Raw genomic sequence first — 21442 nt, forward strand, 5'->3', positions numbered from 1 at the left:
GCTGTTTTTTACCCTACCAATAGGTGCTCTTCTTTGTGAGTCATTGGAAAACCTCCCTTGTCTTTGTGGTTGAATCTGTGTTTGAAATTCACTGCTCGAATGAGGGACCTTACAGATAATTGTATGTGTGGGATCCAGAGATGAGGTAGTCATTAAAAAAATAATGTTAAGCACTATTATTGCACACAGAGTGAGTCCATGCAACTTATGTGACTTGTTAAGCAAATGTTTATTTCTGAATTGATTTAGGCTTGCCATAACAAAGGGGGTTGAATACTTATTGACATTTCAGCTTTTCATGTTGTATTCATTTGTAACAATTGTGTTAAACATCATTCCACTTTGACATTATGGGGTATTGTGTGTAGGCCAATACCCCATAACACATCTCAAGGAGTGTGAATAATTTCTGAAAGCACTGTATATGGTACTGCATAACGGCATAGCTGTGACGACCGTGATCTATGTGACGACCGTGATCTAGAGCCTTCATAGGTTGACTGGAGTATTACGACGTATTATGACGTGTGAGGTGTCTGTGGAATGTCATGTGCACTCCACCACAATCCTGCAGTGGATCATCTCTGGGCTATCTGCATCATGGCCATCCCCGCTGACAAGCTAAGCCTGTCTAAAAGTCTAAAACTGATACCACCTATAAATATGGATGGTTCAGATTCTACCGCCGAATGATACATTTGTGGAAAAGAATAGCCCGTTCTTATCCTGACTGTTTCCCATAGCCATGGGCTTTAAAATACAATCTGTGTTGACTGACTGAAGGCTTTCAGATGAGATGGAGGTCAGGAATGATCACTATAGGCACCCATTCTCAACGCTGTAGACTAATTCTGTTATTCTGTTTATGTATTGTATCCCCAGATGGATATAGTCTGAGGAGTTGTGTAATAATACTGTTTATGTATTGTATCCCCAGATGGATATAGTCTGAGGAGTTGTGTAATAATACTGTTTATGTATTGTATCCCCAGATGGATATAGTCTGAGGAGTTGTGTAATAATACTGTTTATGTATTGTATCCCCAGATGGATATAGTCTGAGGAGTTGTGTAATAATACTGTTTATATATTGTATCCCCAGATGGATATAGTCTGAGGAGTTGTGTAATAATACGGTTTGTGATGACTGGCTGCAAGCCTCTGCTGGCCCTTTGGAAGGGAAATCTAGATCTTCCCAGAAACAACCCCCTACTTCAACCTAAGCACCTGTGTAGATCAGAGGGCAAGTTGAAGCATGCGTGTTTATGTTTCTATCTATCCAATTCATTCAGACCTACATGAAGTGTGGAGAGGGTAAGGGGACAGGCTATTTCCAGTCAAAACGTCAAATGTCATGTAACAGTCCTTTAATTACACTACACTACAAACAGTCCTTTAAATTACACTACAATTACACTATACTACAGTAATTTTAACTACACTACTATTACACTACACTACAAACAGTCCTTTAAATTACACTACACTACAGTCATTTTAACTACACTACTATTACACTACACTACAAACAGTCCTTTAAATTACACTACAATTACACTATACTACAGTCATTTTAACTACACTACTATTACACTACACTACAAACAGTCATTTTAATTACACTACTATTAAACTACACTAGAAACAGTCATTTTAATTACACTACTATTACACTACACTAGATACAGTCATTTTAATTACACTACTATTACACTACACTAGAAACAGTCCTTTAAATTACACTACTATTACACTACACTAGAAACAGTCCTTTAAATTACACTACAATTACACTATACTACAGTCATTTTAACTACACTACTATTACACTACACTACAAACAGTCATTTTAATTACACTACTATTACACTACACTAGAAACAGTCCTTTAAATTACACTACAATTACACTACACTAGAAACAGTCATTTTAATTACACTACTATTAAACTACACTACAAACAGTCCTTTTAATTACACTACTATTACACTACACTAGAAACAGTCCTTTTAATTACACTATTACACTACACTAGAAACAGTCATTTTAATTACACTACTATTACACTACACTAGAAACAGTCATTTTAATTACACTATTACACTACACTAGAAACAGTCATTTTAATTACACTACTATTGCCTGACATTTGGCGTTCTGACTGGAAATCGTCTCAAATCGGAAATGACCTTTAAATTTCTGGCTCACAATCTGTAACGCTTCAGCGATACAGACTGAGTAGAGAAGTAAACGGGACTAATAAAGGAATGTAATTACCGGGACCTTGTGATTCATTCCAAGACTAAATGGTTTTCTATTCTTCAGGTGTTCATCATTGCCTCAGCCAGTAATGAATAAATAAATAATTGATATGTCATTAATACATTAGTACTATATTCATTATTCATACACTCTTGTTGATTTTGAATCATGTATTTGACTGCATGTTACTGACACAAAGTGGAACCAAATTGGGTTGCTTATTGATTTCAGATTCATTCCTTTATTATCATCCAAAATACTGTAACAATTTCAACATGAAATTCATTTATCTCATTATATGCATATAATCTCATATATAAGATATGGCACTTTCATGTTCCTTGCTTGGTTTATTGGAAGTGTATCATGGAGATACTGTGTGAATGTTACTGGTTTACTAAGATAAGGACTAGGTTTTATTTGCAGGTTTAGTAAACGGAGAGGATCATAGAACTGGTGCTGCCATACAACCAGCATTTGACCATGATCAACAGGTATAATTGCATCCAAACATTTCTTAATTGTGATGTTATTGTATATTTAACATTCTAAGATACATTCTTCATATCAATTCTAATTCATTTACAGCATACCTGAGCAATAATAAATTGTAAACAATTTCCACATTTTCTTACAAGATCAAATGAAATACAGTGAATAGAAAACGTGTCGTTCTTTTCAAGATGTCCATTTCTCCTGTGTTTTTATTTTTTTATCTGACCTAGTGTTGTTTACCTGCCGTTTGTAAGATCCTATTCTGGACTTTCTATTTCCTACCTCTGATATTGAACTCTGTTGAGGAAACATTTAGCTGGATGGTTTACGCCTGTTGTATTCTGTCATGCGACAAATAAACTTTGAATTGTAACCCGCTCCTTGTGATGAATATGATAAATAGATAATAAATGATATGTATTGTATAGGCATGCAGGTGCAGTGTTTACATGTGTTGTTCTGGCTTTATAAGGTGTAAATATGACAGCAATTGTTGTATGAAGCCTGAAATATTGGAACACGGCTTCAATCTTTTACTATCAAAGGCAATACCTTTGTGATTGTGAATGTAGATCCAGTGCATTCCTTCATTGACCTTAAAACTCCTGGAGGCTCTCCTGTTCTGAGTACATTGAGGACATGCTTAGTGCTGAGGAGGAGAACATAGCTCCCCAGGTCAATCTCTGTCCAGTCTCTGGATCAGTCGGCACCACTCTAGCCTCTTCTGAGTGATGTAGGCCGGGGTGATGGTCTGGACAGGGAGGCGAGGCGAGCCCTCCACTCTGGCCCTCTCACACAAGGCCTCTGCGTTACAGATCACATACATGCCGCAGTCATAGCTGTTCTGCTGCAAAGGACAGGGCTCCTCCACAAAGGGCACTTTCCTCCCCGACCCCAGGAAGGGCTCCAGCTTTGTGGCGATGCGCCGGGCGTGAAGTGAGTTGCCACCACTCTGCGAGTCGTAGTGGGCAAAATGGCCGCCGTCGCGCAAGAACAGCAGCAGGCTCCAGTGAGAGCCGCCGGCAGTCTGGATGGAGTTGTCGTTGACAGCCAGGAAGACCCAGCGCCGGGAAGCTAGCCCCAGCGGCTCCAGAAACAGTGCTAGTTCCTCCGGGCAGGCAGCACACTTGATGAACTGGGTGACCTCGGGGCTGATGAAGATGGCCGCTTCGCCAAGGCCTTTGAAGAGCTCAGTGGCAAAGTACTCGAAGGCAAAGCCGATGACCTGGTCGTTGAGCCAGTTAGGGCCCTCCAGTAAGGCCACATCAGAGCGCCGCAGGAGGCTGTCCTGGTAGCTCAACACAACAGGATCCATTCTCTCCAAGGCTGGGTGGGGGTGGACAGGTAGACAGGGTCAGTCTGGAAAACATGGAGGAACCGGTTTTGGGAAGATTAAGTTAAAGATGAAGCAACACTACTATACACAATCACAAACTGTCATCTTGTCAGATTTTTCAGGAATGAGCGCTAGCTAATTCATTAGTTGAGTGTATGAGCCACAAAAACAATTTTTCTACTAGTTAGCTATAGCCTAGGTGCTGAAAGTACTTTCCAGATACCTAACCTTAGCTATGTTGGCAGGCTGATTAGCTATGAATAAATAAATACAACTTCTACTGGATATAATCTTCAATCTCACAATTAGCACTATAGCTATAAAGACTATATAACAACACACTAAGTTAGCTAGTCATAGCTAAAACCTTTTTTATTTTGGTCAAAGTTGGCATGTTTGCTGGCGCTACATTGCGTTTTGCTATGCTAGCTAGTGTTGACTCCCAATCCAATGGGTTTGGCATGCGCAGTGGGTTTTACGATGTACGAAATTAATAAACAAACAAACATTTTATTTCACATACCTTACCAGACACATTCAGTAAAAATGTCCATCAAAAATGCAACCTTCCTTCCTCGTTGCAGTAAGAAACGTAAACGAGTACGAACTGCTCCACTCCTGTAAACATTTTGCGACAGTACTGCGGGGCAAGTGGGCTTTCCCGAGACATTTGGGACCCGCTGTGTCCATGCGGGTGATTCGCTGAATGAGTCGGTACATCCAATCCCCTCGAACCTCTCTGGGAAACACACCCTCCCTGATTATTTCACCCCGCCTATCAAGTAGCGTGAGCGCGCACTGTTTAGCAAGGGGGAAAAGGCAGCAGAGGTTTCATCGAACGTCACCGGGGATAGGAAGGGCTGCTTTTAATACATTTTAAGAAGAGAAGAAAATAGGACAAATATGCGGCACTGTTCGGGACTGATCTGAATTTTGAGAATTCTTTTCGGGGGAAGTTATTTGGAGAGAAGAACGAAGACGCAGTTGTTTAAGGAAACCCCGGGAATTAAAAATCAGATCTGAGAGTTGCATATGTGTGCTAATTTCCCTGTCCCAAATGAGAAGGCTTCAGCGCACAACAGATTTGGATTAACGTTTATTGAAGCAGTAAGGTAAGAAGTGTTGTTACTGTCCCAAACGGGGCTTTTCATGTGCGTGTAAAAATATATATATGTACCAATCACTGGGGTATGGTACCAATAGGCAACGTTTTGCTATTGACAATATGATTTTTGGAATTCCATTCATAGCGCAATGAACTAACATTACCCTTCCCACTGAACCACAGGGAGTTTATTGCGTGTAGTTACCATTACTTGAAACGCGGTGCTAATTTATTGACTGGATTTATAGCTTGACCACTTTGTGATTGTGCGTGTATTAAAGAAACCGCATCTTTGCATACAACATTTGTTATTTTTACTTTGTCAGTAGTGAGACACCCACTATTACAAAAGTGTATTGCTTTCGAGTAGTAAGTTATTGTCATGAGCTGTTAGATAACTGATGATGTAGTTTGTCAAGGGAACCGAAAGTTTATAACCTACGCACTATAGTTTTTAAACAAAATTATTTCAAGTCAAATCAAGACAGTATCTGTCAACGTCCATGCAGATGCATTGTATCCCATCAAATGTATCAACATTTGAAGATTACAATGTCCCGCCAACTTCAAGTGATCTCAGACCACCCTCTTTTGACACAAAGTAATCGAACAATAATTGAGAGCACTAGCAATAGCAGAGGTGTGTTGTCTATCTCTGTCTGGGGCGGGGAAATATCTGCAGGTATTATTTAGTGGAGGTTAGCCAGAATAATTTATAATGCAGTGGATGCAGTACAGACTGCAAGGCAAGGGAATTGTAGAGGAGGTATAATGGGGTGAAGAAGCTGCTGAATCATGGGGCCTGCCCAGAGCAGCACTCCTTAGCCCATAACATTTGTTCCATAGCTTTATCCACTACTTATCCCTCAAGCTGACCAATCCTCGTACTGAGTTGATTGAGAATGTTTATATGATCTTTGGAGAATGTTATTGTTTAATGCCAGTGTAGAGGCTATAGCCTGTATTCTATACATGTCTTCTGTAGTTTGGATATTGTTTAGCCTGTAGATAATTGTTTATCAATAAGCTTCTCTGGAGTCTGATATGGGTAGAATGGGAAACAATTACCCCATGGTGAGCAACAACAAGACATTTTGAAATTACAAAAATATAACGAATGTTTAGTAACTAACTTTTATTTCTTATTGTTGTTGCATTGTCGAGCCTGCAAGTAACCATTTCGTTGGACTGTGTATACCATGTGTATCCCGTACATACGTCTAATAAAACTCCCAGGTACTACAACTATATTCTCCATAAAGTTTGTTACTTGGACCCATCCTCTGTACAGGTGATCAGAGTGGGTCTGGAGGAATTCATTGGGACTGAGAAGACACAGCTGCCTACTGGGGTAGCACCAGAGAGGCCTGCCATGGGCATGATATTAGAGTCCAGAAACTTGTCCCACTGACATGACTCCCGGCAGGCATCTCCTCTCTCTGACATTTCTGAATGGCAGACCTCTTGGCTGTATCACATCATGGGGTAATAGAACACTTCAGCTCTAGTTAACTCTATGGTTAACATCCAATGAATAGTCATGATATGATGTTCTGGTGATGTCCATGGTTGGCGCTTGTATACCTGAAACGTGTAATAGCCTGGGTCAGGACTAGGCTACAGGATATTTCTGATCTCAACTGGATACATTGTGACGTTTGGGTTCATCTTGTTGAACTAAAGGCCTACAGGATAATATGGAAAGCAAGCCATCAAACAGAGATGAAGGCTTGAGAAAAACCGCGTTGTGCTGATATGAACCTAGAGAGGATCAAAAGTGGGAGTGATTGTCAGCGCAGCAGAGTAGCTACAGCAGCTGTTGTAGCCAGAGATCTAACACCTGATGCAGTAGAAGCAGTGCAGATGCAGTAGAAGCAGTGCAGTGCAGATGCAGTAGAAGCAGTGCAGATGCAGTAGAAGCAGTGCAGATGCAGTAGAAGCAGTGCAGATGCAGTAGAAGCAGTGCAGATGCAGCGTCTGAAGGGAACTATGTCACTCTATCTGCAGTTTGGAAATGCTCAATCGTGAAGTATTCATCTGGGAATAAAAATGTTATGTAGCTTTATTAGGCTATATCACTATCTATGACAGTGGAATATTACTGACTGGGGCTATGGAAATTGTTCATGAATGTTCTTAGGTGGGGTATGCTGTGGTATACTTTAGAAACCAATTATCTTTGAGGTGGATCAGTGAAATCAATGTGAATGGCCATTTGGCTGCACATTATTTAGTCATTGTAGGCTCCTCTGTAGACACTCCAAAGTCTGAGCTGTGGGGTGCTGCTTTGACAAATGGAAACAAGCTTTACAGCAGTAGCAGAGTTCTTCCAAAGTTTTGATGGCTAGCCTCCATGATGGAAAAGACCATTGCAGAAATACAACTATTGCATCACCCTAAAGCTATCGCTCCCTAACCACAGAGACTGTAGCCAACATGTTGACTGTGTCAGTTCTATCCTGATTGTTTTGTTCACTGGTGGACCGAGGCGACAAACCGCTCCTCTGTGACCATGCTGTGCTTTTCCCATATAGGACTACACAATGCCTTTTGAGGATTCTAAAACTCAACATAACCTCAAATGAGTGACCTCATTGCCACATGCTTCTGTGGGGTTAGGTGGGGTGGGGTGGTAGGTCACGTGCTGAGTCACTTGGTCAGCCGCACATGAAAAGTGTTGTGCGGCCGCATGGCCGGATTGTATGGCGTAAGTGATTGGCACGCACATGAAGTGAAGTCATTAAAGTGGAACATGCCTGTTGCCCATGAACAAAGCTCCCCATTCTCTGTGGCCATTACAGAAGGAGGCTACGGGACCTCAAAAGCTTGGCTTCCCCCATGGCTTTGTATTTCCCCTCGTTAACTCCTCATGGTGCTCAGACTGGTCAGAATGAGAGTTTCTAGTTTTAATGTCACATGCACAAGTACAGTGAAATGCCTTTCTTGCATACTCAAAACCTAACAATGCAATGATCAGTAACAATGTATTACTAGAAAAAAAACACAAGAATAAGAAATATAAAATACACAAGTAAGTAAGCATACTAAATATAGGACATTTTTAATAAGTCAGTTCCAATACCATATTTACATGTGCAGGGATACTGTAGTGATGGAGGTAGATATGTACAGGGGTAAGGAGACTAGGCAACAGGATATAAGATAAACAGAGTAGCAGCAGCTTGTATATGAGTGGGTGTGTAGAATCAGTATAAATGTGTGTGCATATTATGTGTGAGTGACCAAATGATGGAGTGACAGTGTGTGTGTGTAGGGCCCTGTGAGTGTGCATAGAGACAGTGCAAAGATTGAAATAAAAGGTAAATTAAAGGTTAACTCAGTCTGTGTAGCTATTTTGTTATTTATCAGTCGTATTGCTTGGGGATAGAAGCTGTTCAAGAGCCTGTTGGTGTCAGACTTGATGCACCGGTACCTCTTGCCGTGCGGCAGCAGAGAAAATAGTCTATGGCTTGAGTGGTAGGGTCAGCGTGGCTGAGGTGATGTTGCCTACCCTCGCCACCCGGGGTCGTACCATCAGGAAGTCCAGGATCCAGTTGCAGAGGGAGGTGTTCATACCCAAAGTCCTAAGCTTGGTGACGAGCTTGGAGGAGACAATGGTGTTGAACGCTGAGCTATAGTCAATGAACATCCTTCTCACATAGGTATTCCTCTTATCACATAGGTATTCCTCTTATGGAAAACAAGGAATAGTTTTTTATTTTCCTAACATTACCAACGGTGTTTTCTGTTTTCACCAAATTGAGTCGGCCTAAATGCAGGTCAGGCCTATTATTTGGCTACTTGTTACTTGGTCACTAGCCTACTTGTTACTTGGTCACCAGCTACTTGTTACTTGGTCACCAGCTACTTGTTACTCGGTCACTAGCTACTTGTTACTCGGTCACCAGCCTACTTGTTACTTGGTCACCAGCTACTTGTTACTCGGTCACCAGCTACTTGTTACTCGGTCACTAGCTACTTGTTACTCGGTCACCAGCCTACTTGTTACTTGGTCACTAGCTACTTGTTACTCGGTCACCAGCCTACTTGTTACTTGGTCACCAGCTACTTGTTACTCGGTCACCAGCTACTTGTTACTCGGTCACTAGCTACTTGTTACTCGGTCACTAGCTACTTGTTACTTGGTCACTAGCTACTTGTTACTCGGTCACCAGCTACTTGTTACTCGGTCACCAGCTACTTGTTACTCGGTCACCAGCTACTTGTTACTCGGTCACCAGCTACTTGTTACTCGGTCACCAGCCTACTTGTTACTTGGTCACTAGCCTACTTGTTACTCGGTCACTAGCCTACTTGTTACTCGGTCACCAGCTACTTGTTACTCGGTCACTAGCTACTTGTTACTCGGTCACCAGACTACTTGTTACTCGGTCACCAGCTACTTGTTACTCGGTCACCAGCTACTTGTTACTCGGTCACTAGCCTACTTGTTACTTGGTCACCAGCTACTTGTTACTCGGTCACCACCCTACTCGGTACTTGGTTACTAGCCTACTTGTTACTAGCCTTGGTCACTAGCCTACTCATTACTTGGTTATTAGTGTCCCTTTAAAAGTACGGAGTTCGCTCCTACAGTAGTTCTCCCCTAAAAAGGAGTGTCTGTTGTGGAAAGAGGACGAGGCCAAATCTTTGTTTAATTCCTCTCTATTGAGAAACTCCTGTTGAGATGCTAGAACAATCACCGGAAACTCAAAGGGCATGTAGCGAAAGTTGCTTCTGGAAGAAAGCCCTTGAGTTAATTTAACCTACTGCTTCATCGCTCTTAGCAAATGAGGTCGAGGGTATTTCATAATTTAAGCACTAGATTTTATTTAGTTTAAATGGTTACGTCAATAAAATGATTAGGCCAAGATGGAATTACCGTTTACCCTCACTTCTTGGACATACCAGAGCCTTAGATATGCAGTTTTAGAAACTGTTCTTTGTCCTGTAAGCCTTACATGGCAATGCAGGAATTTTGATAGCGCACAGGGCTGCAGGCCAGAAGGTTGTGGGTTCACAGACCACCATGGACAAGAGTAGTGGAAATATCTCCTTTATAGTAAAAGCATTTCATGAATCTATCATCATATTTACAGACCCAAGAAAATATAGCCTTTTATGAACATTTCATTAAATTCTACATCATTTTAAACATTAGCAGAATATTTTTTTAATACCACACAAATTACCAAAATTATAGGATAAGAATGGACACCGACGGGCCTCCCGAGTGGCGTAGTGGTCTAAGCCACTGCATTGCACTAGAGATCCTGGTTCGAGTCCAGGCTCTGTCGCAGCCGGCCGCGGCTGGGAGACCGATGAGGCGGCGCACAATTGGCCTAGCGTCCTCCGGGTTAGGGGAGGGTTTGGCCGGCAGGGATGTTCTTGTCCCATCGTGCACTAGCGACTCCTGTGGCGGGCGCAATGCACGCTGACACGGTCGCCAGGTGTACGGTGTTTCCTCTGACACATTGGCGCGGCTGGCTTCCGGGTTAAGCGGGCATTGTGTCAAGAAGCAGTGCAGCTTGGCTGGGTTGGTGTTTCGGAGGACGCACGGCTCTCGACCTTCGCCTCTCCCGAGTCCGTACGGGAGTTGCAGCGATGAGACAAAACTGTAACTACCCAATTGGATACCACAAAATTGGGGAGAAAAAGGGGTAAAATAATATAAAATAAAATGGACACCGAGATATGTGTTCATCTTATCATATTTCTCCAAAAATGTTACATTTAACTTCTGGCTATTCTTCCGTGGCTTATCCCAATGAGAGAAGGTCAAGTGTTTTGCTAAAAGCTGTCTGAGGTTAAACATCTTCTATTGAACAGAAAGTGAATAGCTTAATCAAAGGATAGTGAAATAATTAGATTACTTCCCAAGCAAAGTGTATTTTTTGTCTCCTCTGCTATAGAAGGTTGTAGCTCAGCCTCTGAATGTGAAATAAATGAAACCATGATTTCCCCGTATGTGCCGGAGTCACGTCTTTCCCGGGCTTCTACACCTGCATTGCTTGCTGTTTGGGGTTTTAGGCTGGGTTTCTGTACAGCACTTTGTGACATCAGCTGATGTAAGAAGGGCTTTATAAATAAATAAGATATTTTACATCTTGTTTTTAGCATAAAGCATCGCGGACCATAGCGCTGTTATAGATCACTTTATATACGTTTACATTTTTACATTTGAGTCATTTAGCAGATGCTCTTATCCAGAGCGACTTACAGTAGTGAATGCATACATTTCATACATTTTTCCCCCGTACTGGTCCCCCGTAGGAATCGAACCCACAACCCTGGCGTTGCAAACACCATCCTCTACCAACTGAGCCACACGGGACCACATAATATAATCAGATCCGTTTTATTTTCTTTCAAATAAGCTTAACTGGCCACTTTCACTCCAATATGGAACTTCTATGGGTTTATGACATAGTCCCTCTAGTAATTGAATTCATTGGTTGCATGTTGCGTGACAATATTTTTTGTTTGTTTTAGGACTGATGCCCAACTGAGCATTCTGCTCAATACATCCTTATTGGGTGCTGATGAATATTTGTTCTAAAGTGCATTACTGTGGCATGAAAACACAATGACATTTCTTAAGAAGGCAAATCATTATTAGGAAAACCTTTTTATTATTTTGATGTCACCAGATTGACTTTAGATGCAGTATTACTTTAACTAGGTAGCTAAGATTGAGGGGAGACCTCCAGATTTTAGCTAGCTAACGTTAGCATTGCTAGCTATTTTTGACGAACTTTTCAAGCTAATGTCATTGCCATCTGTCTAAAGTAAATTTGACAACATGATGTTGATGATGGCAAAGTTATTTCCTACTATTTTATGAAATAAGCCCAAATCCTAAAAACATTATACCAACCTATTGAGTTTACAATTGCATTGAACATCCCCCCTCTGCACTCCCTTACTATATAATTTCTTTGTCTACCCATTGTTTTTAGAATGCATGGTGTTTGTTAGTTCCCCCATTGAACTCCCTGACCTCCCCTCTCAGTGTACGATAACGCTATGTTGTTTAATATACTTCATCAGACACGCGGTCTGCTAAAGCCATTAGCTCCGTTAGCGTCGTCAGTGTTCACCTCAGACAAAGCGCCTGTCTTGTCCTCCTTTGACTGACTGATCTGCCAAACTGTTATGGTTTCTTCCCATGTCCTGTCCGAGGTCCTGTGATTCACACCCTAGATCAAGGCTTCAAGTACTATTTGAGGAGTTCCGGTAACACACATTTCCTAGGTGGCAAAGGTCCCGAATGCATATTGTCATTTATCGGCGTAGTAACAAACCCCAACCTAGCAACCCAATGTGACCCCCAAACTGTTCACACCCCTCTTGTTGGCAAAGAGAGAATTTTGCAGTTTTCAAAGCTTATTTCCTGCAATTCTACACATTTTGCAATGTCTTATGTGTGTTCATATTATACACAGGGTTGAAGTCCGACTGAGCTAAAACATTTACATTTTAAAATATATTTGATTTGGTTTTATTTTTTATTAGTCGGGACCCTTGGTCTGTATTGACCCCGTTCTGGGTCCAGATTCACTCTGTGGTCTGCCTATTGAGTATGGGGGCCCGAGATATTAACCTTCATCTGCCAGCAATATGCTACTGGCTAATGTTACAGAAAAAATATGAACATTTCCCACAGCTGGATCTTGTTTTCTTGAATATAAGGATGACTTTTGGGGGGGTGGGGTGTAAACAACATGCACTCTTTGATATTCTATCACAATAGATATACATTTGATGGTTATTTAGAACTTTCTCAAAATTGTCTTATTGTCAGTTTATCCTGGCTGTAGGAGCAAAAGCTAGGCCTATTTTCTGCTAACTTTCCAGTCAGACCTTGTGTGGTGTTCCATGGTCTTTTTCACCTCTCATTCCTTTGTTCACTCACTGCGCACCCATTTAGCACGGAAAATGCTTCCCCTGGTCATGTCACACAACTTGAGGCGAGCTGTGAAAGTTACAGGCACTGAGGCTAACATTTGCTCCAAGTGTTTCCGGAGGGGGGCCAATGTAAATCTGGGAAAATGGACTCTCAATAGGAGCACTGGACCGCTGTGACCCTCTTATTCAAGGCAGCACGCTATTGTTCAGAGAAAAAAACCCACCTGAGCTGTCCCTATTTTGGACGATAAGTCCCTTTTTGAAGACGTATTAGATCCCTTCCTGACACAAGTTCCTGGCAAATTGGTCAAGTTGCTAGCTGAATTAATCAATGTGAAGTTGGCTGAGCTTCGATTCAGTATAATAGTGACTTATGGACCGATTTTTACACTAAATCTACACTTTGCTTTGGGGGGAAAAAAACGTATTTGGGTAACATTACAAAGGTAATGTTTGATGTGGACTCTGTAATACCTAGAACTGCCACAAGAGTTGTGAAGCTCAAAAGTTCTCAAGTTTCTTTGCATACGTTCATCTCAAACAAAGCATGGATCAATGTGGCCACTGTTTCAGATTTCTTCTGCCTCCCTCCATCCACTGCCGCTCCGACTGCACCATTCGTCTCATATTTCAAAGAGCATCGTCTGGCTGCAGACTGACTGCGATCAGTCAGCCCAGTCGTCATGTTGAAGAGTCTGAGAGAGCCCTCTGAACACTGACCTATAGTTAGAGGTCATGTTGTTTCTAATGCGCTAAGCAGATGTGCTTAACATTCAGCCCTGCAGTTAATGTCATAGCCTGCCCATTGTACTGTATATGATGAATATTGCATTAGTGCCATCATGGCTGCCAATGCATAAGCTATACCGTTTTGTTATACATGGGAAACCCAATGGTCATCCCAAAACATGCTTTTGGGTTGTGCTTTCAAATCTCTGATAACCTTTGCTGGAATTAGAGGCGTTGACGGTTGTAACAGTGCAGCAAACAAACCAAATGAATTGTTGGTTTGAATGATAAAAAGCATTTTCTGCTTTGCTCATGTTCAGTTCATAGAAAATGCATCATAAAGTCATTAGTGTGGATCCACTACCTAGCACATGTTACACTTGGCATTATTTCATCGCTAAAGTACCCAAGCTAGCTTGTCAAAGCCAGTCAGGCCAAGTGAATTTCCTTTGTCATCGGTTAGGCTGGTATAGAAATGCCTTTGAAAGGGAATAACAAGCCTGGAAGGATTGGTTTGGTGTCTGGAACCTCATACAGCAGTATGTACTGGTATGTTAGCTAGCTACCTAACGTCATGTTAGTTGGCTACGAATACATAGCATATAGTTAATATACTGGCATGTTCTATCTAACCACCCAACGTTTTTTGACATGATTATTCACGTCATTCTTAGCTTAGCTAAGTGGTATAGTCTTTGTGGGGCGGCAGGTAGCCTAGTGGTTAGAGCATTGGACTAGTAACCAAAAGGTTGCAAGTTCGAATCCCCGAGCTGACAAGGTATGTGTGTGTGTGTGTGTGTGTGTGTGTGTGTGTGTGTGTGTGTGTGTGTGTGAACCTCTGGGGGAAAAAAAAAAAAAATCATAATTCAATTGTTGCCAGCAGTACAATTACAGTTTGGGTGCTTGACTGCCGCTCTGATCAACCCTACTCTTCCGCCAGACTGTCCACTCTGTACGATCGAAGAGCAAAACACTCTGAATTTACCAACTGACAATACTCTGAATTGACAAATGCGCATGCTGACACTCCAGATTGAATTTACAAACACATTCTACTGTATTTTAGTTAATGCCACTCTGACATTGCGCTTCCTTATATTTATATTTCTTAATTCCATTATTTTATTTTAGATTTGTGTGTATTGTTGTGAATTGTTAGATACTATTGCACCTGTACATAGCCCACCTATAATTTAGCCCAAACTACTACCTCTTCCCCTACTGTATTTATTTATTTTATTTATTTTGCTCCTTTGCACCATATTATTTAGATTTGAACTTTGAACTTTCTTCAAACTACAAATCTACCATTCCAGTGTTTTTCTTGCTATACTTTATTTACTTTGCCACCATGGCATTTTTTTGCCTTTACCTCCCTTATCTCACATCATTTGCTCACATTGTATATAGTCTTATTTTTTTCTACTGTATTATTGACTGTATGTTGTTTACTCCATGTGTAACTCTGTGTTGTTGTATGTTGTCGAACTGCTTTGCTTTATCTTGGCCAGGTCGCAATTGTAAATGAGAACTTGTTCTCAACTTGCCTACCTGGTTAAATAAAGGTGAAATAAAATAAAAATAAATAAAAAATTGCACTGTTGGAGCTAGGAACACAAGCATTTTGCTACACCCGCAATAACATCTGCTAAATATGTGTATGTGACCCAATACAATTTGTTTGATGCCTAGCTAGTCATTTGTTATGCTAACAGGCTAGCAAGAGGTTGCATAGCAACAGCATCAACTTCCTGTAGACAGGCAAAGCGCTAGTATGCTCAACTGAAAGGATACCGTTAGTTTACAAACAGTATACTAAAAGGGAACGAATAGTATGTTGTGTATATATATTCATTAAGTATGTAGTATACAGTATGTTAGTATGGGTATTCGAACACAGCTATGGATTCTGTTATGGAGTGTGTGTTCTATAGGACTGCCAACGACTCCAGTTGATTGAATTGAACCGGATTCGTTTATGATGGAACTCAGGATTACCTTGCACAGCATGATATCATATGGCTGGGTTGTATCTTTGAGGTTTCAGTCTAAACGTATTTTTATTATACTAAAAGTTGTACGCCCTCCAGTGTGGATTAGGGGTGTGAACGTTAGAAAAGTCCCTGACGGGAAAAATTGTTATTTTGTTTTTTCTCCCCACTAAATTAAAATAACACTGCTGCTGGCTCCCTTGCTCTTCGCTAATGATATGTGTTCAGTCTTCGGTCTATTGCTTGTAGAATATCCTAACCTATTAATTGATGATAGGCCCTGCTTTACTGAAGTTGCAAGACATTGCAAGCCAAGAAATTGCGAAATACAGCATTCCATTGCAAGATACAGCTTTTGATTGCTGATAGATAGGCCTAGTGCCTTCTAACTCCTGTCTGCCTGGTGGCCAACGTGCCTGGTCATGTCTACATCGTTTGTCAAATTTGTTGTAAAAAGTATATATTTTTTGGCATTTCAGCTAACCCCCCTAACCTTTATCAAATGATCCTAACCTGCTACGTTAATTCTCCTAACCTGCTGCATAAGTTTTCCTAAACCTAACCTAAATTACATTTTGACCAAAGTGTATGCCTTCTAGACAAAACCAACCTGCCTGTAATGTGCTCCTCTACTCTCTCTGTCCCTCGCTAGCTCTATATGAAAGATGCGAGTGTTCATGGAAGTATTGGAAACTAAATCAGTCTACTTCGTTCCAAAATCTTAAGAGTCGCTTCCTAGCAAATGTCTTATTTCTACTAAATGTTTTGATTTAAATCACAGTATTTAAATAAACAGGCAGGCTGCGCGCAGGTAGTTTGAGATTATTTGATTGACAGTTCTGGTTGCCTAGTGATGGACGTTAGTCACACTTCAGAAGCTGCATTCCTTTACAGACAAGTAAAATACCCGTTCAGTGGCGTTTCGAAACTATCTCCAGAGAAGGTTTCGTGACCGCATTTAAAAAGCCTTAGTGTAACTTTACAGACAGACAAACAAACATGCCGTAGCTGGGTGCTTTCAAGGGGTATATGACAGTGGTACAGAACTTCATTGCCTGGCCCTAGCGGTCATATAATGCGACCATTATTCTGCATTGTGAATTGACGTCGAATTTGATGATTTTTCTTATTGTTTTTAATGGAAAACTGATTTTTTTTAAATGCTGTTTTTAAACGTTTTACTTTAGATGTGTGTAGCCTTTCTTTTTTAACATAAGAAAAATCATACAATTCCACGTCAATTCACAATGCAGAATGGTCGTATTATATGACCGCAAGAGCCAGGCAATGAAGTTCTGTACCCTTGAAATCACCCAGCTACGGCATGTTTGTTTGTCTGTAAGGTACACGAAGTATTTTTTAAACGTTAAGCAAAATTGTCCTTTTGTAATTTGTCCATAGTATGGGATACAGTTATGAATCAAGACATCAGAAGTGACAACTGCAGTGTGGTTATGTAATTAATGCCTCACAAAGGAATCATCCTGCAGCTAATTCGATCAACATCAACACAGTTAATTGACTGTGATGGTTAGTTTGATTCAGATCTTCATACCCTGCAGGTCTAAAGACTGTTTGTTCAGTTGGTTGCATGACCGCATCATTCCAAAGACTAACGGGGCATCTTGAGCAGGAAACAGACCATTTATCAGTTTAGATCTGTTGGCACTGAATATTCAAGGCAGGTTGTATCTCTGGCACTGTAATGGGAGCAGAAGTCCTCAGCAGACAGCTCTCAAACAGGACATGAGTCCTGGTGTTTGCTCCCTGTCTTCTGTCTGTGTCTCTCGAACTTGCATTGTTCATATCTTGCATTACTCATCTCATATGTGTGTATATAGTATTCTATACTATTCTACTGTTTCTTAGTCTGTTCTGCTCTGACATCACTCGTCCGTATGTATATAGTCTTAATTCATTCCTACTTAGATTTCTGTGTATTGGGTATATGTTGTGTAATTTGTTAGAAATTACTCCACTGTCGGCGCTAGAAACACAAGCATTTCACTACACCCGCAATAACATCTGCTAAACACGTGTATGTGACCAATAAAATTTGATTTCAATTTGTATGCGCTTGCATGTTATTAAGAACGGTTACATGCACACAATAATGCGATTTAATTGTAATTTTTTGTGGCTAATCCGATTAATATAATGATGATTATTGATTAAAACATTTACAGTGGCTTGCTAAAGTATTCACCCCCTTGGCATTTTTCCTATTTTGTTGCCTTACAACCTGGAATTAAAATATATTTTTTTTGGGGGGGGGGTTGTATCATTTGATTCATACAACATGCCTGCCACTTTGAAGATGCAAAATATTTTTTATTGTGAAACAAACAAGAAATAAGACAAAAAAACAGAAACTTGAGCATGCATAACTATTCACCCCCAAAAGTCAATACTTTGTAGAGCCACCTTTTGCAGAAATTACAGCTGCAAGTCTCGTGAGGTATATCTCTATAAGCTTGGCACATCTAGTCACTGGGATTTTTGCCCAATCAAGGAAAAACTGCTCTTGCTCCTTCAAGTTGGATGGGTTCCGCTGGTGTATAGCAATCTTTAAGTCATACCACAGATTCTCAATCGGATTGAGGTCTGGGCTTTGACGAGGCCATTCCAAGACATTTTAAATGTTTCCCCTTAAACCACTCGAGTGTTGCTTTAGCAGTATGCTTAGGGTCATTGTCCTGCTGGAAGGTGAACCTCTGTCCCAGTTTCAAATCTCTTGAATACTGAAACAGCTTTTCCTCAAGAATTTCCCTGCGTTTACCGCCATCCATCATTCCTTCAATTCTGACCAGTTTCCCAGTCCCTGCTGATGAAAAACATACCCACAGCATGATGCTGCCACCACCATGCTTCACTAAGGGGATGTTGTTCTCAGAGTTATGAGGTGTTGTGTTTGCACCAGACATAGCGTTTGCCTTGATGGCCAAAAAGCTCAGTTTTAGTCTCATCTAACCAGAGTACCTTCTTCCATATGTTTGGTGAGTCTACCATATGCCTTTTGGCAAACACCAAATGTGTTTGCTTATTTTTTTCTTTAATCAGTAGCTTTTTTTCTGGCCACTCTTCTGTAAAGCCCAGCTCTGTGGAGTGTACAGCTAAAAGTGGTCCTATGGACAGATACGCCAATCTCCGCTATGGAGCTTTGCAGCTCCTTCAGGGTTATCTTTGGTCTCTTTGTTGCCTCTGATTAATGCCCTCCTTGCCTGGTCCGTGAGTTTTGGTGGGCGGCCCTCTCTTGGCAGGTTTGTTGTGGTGCCATATTCTTTCCATTTTGTAATAATGGATTTAATGGTGCTCTGTGGGATGTTCAAAGTTTCTGAAAAATTTTTAATAACCCAACCCTGATCTGTACTTCTCCACAATTTTGTCACTGCCCTGTTTGGAGAGCTCCTTGGTCTTCATGGTGCCACTTGCTTGGTGGTGTTACAGATGCTGGGGCCTTTCAGAACAGGTGTGTGTATATATATTGAGATCATGTGACACTTAAATAAAGTCCACCTGTGTGCAATCTAACTAATTATGTGACTTCTGAAGGTAATTGGTTGTACCAGATCTTAATTAGGGGCTTCATAGCAAAGGGAGTGAATACATACAGTGAGGGGAAAAAATTATTTGATCCCCTGCTGATTTTGTACGTTTGCCCACTGACAAAGAAATGATCAGTCTATAATTTTAATGGTAGGTTTATTTCAACAGTGAGAGACAGAATAACAACAAAAAAATCCAGAAAAACGCATGTCAAAAATGTTATGAATTGATTTGCATTTTAATGAGGGAAATAAGTATTTGACCCCCTCTCAATCAGAAAGATTTCTGGCTCCCAGGTGTCATTTATCACTGTATGCACGCACCACTTTTCCAATTTTTATTTTATTTTTTTGAATAAAGTAATTTTTTTCACTTCACCAATTTGGACTATTTTGTGTATGTCCATTACATGAAATCCAAATAAAAATTTATTTTTAAATTACAGGTTGTAATGCAACAAAATAGGAAAAATCCCATGGGGGATGAATACTTTTGCAAGGCACTGTACATGCTTTGTAAGAAGAACGATTTCCCTCATAATAATCCTGTTTCCATGGAGCCATCTGGAATCAGGCTACCTGATGGCACTCTGAAAAATGCTGAAAATCACCAATCAAAATAAATGTTCTACCACAGCGACTGTTATTTTTGGGAAGCAGATTTGATTATGAGTTCAAACATATGTTTGTATGTGAACTATTTCTAAGAGGCATACATTCAGTTGTTCCAAACTCACTTCACTCACACTAAAGAGGGTGCTTCACTCGCACCTGGCTGGTGCTAGCACATGCACAGATCAAATACACATTTGGAATGCAGATTTTAGGTGTTTACATGTCCTAATAATTAGAAAGATTTCTCAGAAAACCAGGTGTTTTTTAATCGCAGAGTAAGGTGTTTACATGACTATTGCATAATCTGTCTACTGGCATAATCAGTTTAATATCAAATTATTACTGTGCGTATAAACGTACTCGGTGTGAGCGTGTTTATTTACCAGCCAGTGTGTCTGGAGGAGTCCACCCGCTGGTGCCCAGCTCCTCCTCCTCTTGTCCTTGAAGCTGCCTTGCCCCAGGCCAGGACCTGCTCAGCTGAACCAGGCCGTGGCCTAATGGCTACCATTCTTATGGGGAAATGAAGTGTGTGTAATCCAAGTCACTGATACCTCCTACAGTAGCCTCCCTGTGTCTTCTTCTTCACCCTCATCTCCACTCCCTCTCTGCTGCTTTTTTTCCCTCTGACCAACCCCAGCTGCTTGCTTTCAGCACCGGCAGAGTGGATGTTCTGACATCGCCCCACTCACTCATCTAGAGTCGAGTGGTTCCCAACGTTCCCAGTAGAGGCTGTTGGCATCAGGGTTGGGGTCAATTTCAATTCAAGAAGTACACTGAAGTTCTCTTTTAGAGTACATTTTCCTCATTGAAGAGAATTGGAATTGGGTTTACTTTCTGAATTGAAATGGAATTGACCCCAACCCTGCTTGGCATCATACAGTCATTTGCCATGCAGCTCACCACCAGACAGATTTGTGCTTGAGGTGATACCTTTCTAGTGGTTAGACTTTGGCAAACTTCTAAAGAGGTGTACAAGCCAGCTACACATGAGCTCCAGGGTGTTCTTTATTCAGTAGCTGTGGGCTTCCTGCCACACACACTGAACTTCTTTCCAGTATGAATTGATGAGCGGCTTTACCAGGAAATGTTTTTAAATAAATCTGTGTGATGACTATATATTCCATGCCAGCAAGTTCCCCCATGTCTTTATTTTTTATAAAACGAGTTGGCAAAGAAATCCACAACTATCTGGAGATTAGAGAATGGCCAATGTTGACAGATTTCTCTTTCCTGAGAAAGGAACATCCTACTCCTCCCCTATACTAATGTTTAAGTAAGTTAATACCCCACTGTAGCAGATTCATGCTGTTAATGATTAAGTTCCATTTGTAACACGGATGTTGTTTTTGCCAAGTCTTCATCCAGATGATACTGATATCTCTAATACCATGGCTGCGTTTACACAGGCAGCCCAATTCTGCAATTCACTAATTGGTCTTTTGACCAATCAGATCAG

General features: G+C 40.9%; 2 protein-coding genes across 3 annotated transcripts in view; one reads left to right on the top strand and one right to left on the bottom strand.

Moving 5' to 3' along the window:
- Nucleotides 1-2476: 2476 nt before the first annotated feature.
- LOC115166813 (sentrin-specific protease 8-like) lies at nt 2477-4723 on the bottom strand. 2 transcript variants are annotated; one of them, XM_029720657.1, is made up of 2 exons: nt 4622-4723; nt 2477-4116 (listed from the first exon to the last, which is right to left on the bottom strand). In XM_029720657.1, the coding sequence occupies exon 2, from the start codon at nt 4070-4072 to the stop codon at nt 3434-3436; it is 639 nt and encodes a 212-aa protein (XP_029576517.1). In that variant the 5' UTR covers nt 4073-4116; nt 4622-4723; the 3' UTR covers nt 2477-3433. The 2 variants fall into 2 exon arrangements, with proteins under 2 accessions (XP_029576517.1, XP_029576516.1); XM_029720656.1 differs by having other exon boundaries at nt 4617-4720.
- Nucleotides 4724-4788: 65 nt separating this feature from the next.
- LOC115167443 (unconventional myosin-IXAa) overlaps nt 4789-21442 on the top strand; it is a 103495-nt gene continuing 86841 nt past the window's right edge. The window contains exon 1 of the mRNA XM_029721857.1: nt 4789-5205. The gene's annotated coding sequence lies outside the window, so the exon portion shown is untranslated. The remainder of the gene's footprint in view (nt 5206-21442) is intronic.

The sequence above is a fragment of the Salmo trutta genome, chromosome 29 (assembly GCF_901001165.1).
Source record: "Salmo trutta chromosome 29, fSalTru1.1, whole genome shotgun sequence".
Lineage (NCBI taxonomy): Eukaryota > Metazoa > Chordata > Actinopteri > Salmoniformes > Salmonidae > Salmo > Salmo trutta.

What these genes read in the sequence shown, in the direction of transcription:
- LOC115166813 (XM_029720657.1), bottom strand. Translation starts at nt 4,072, where the DNA reads ATGGATCCTGTTGTGTTGAGCTACCAGGACAGCCTCCTGCGGCGCTCT.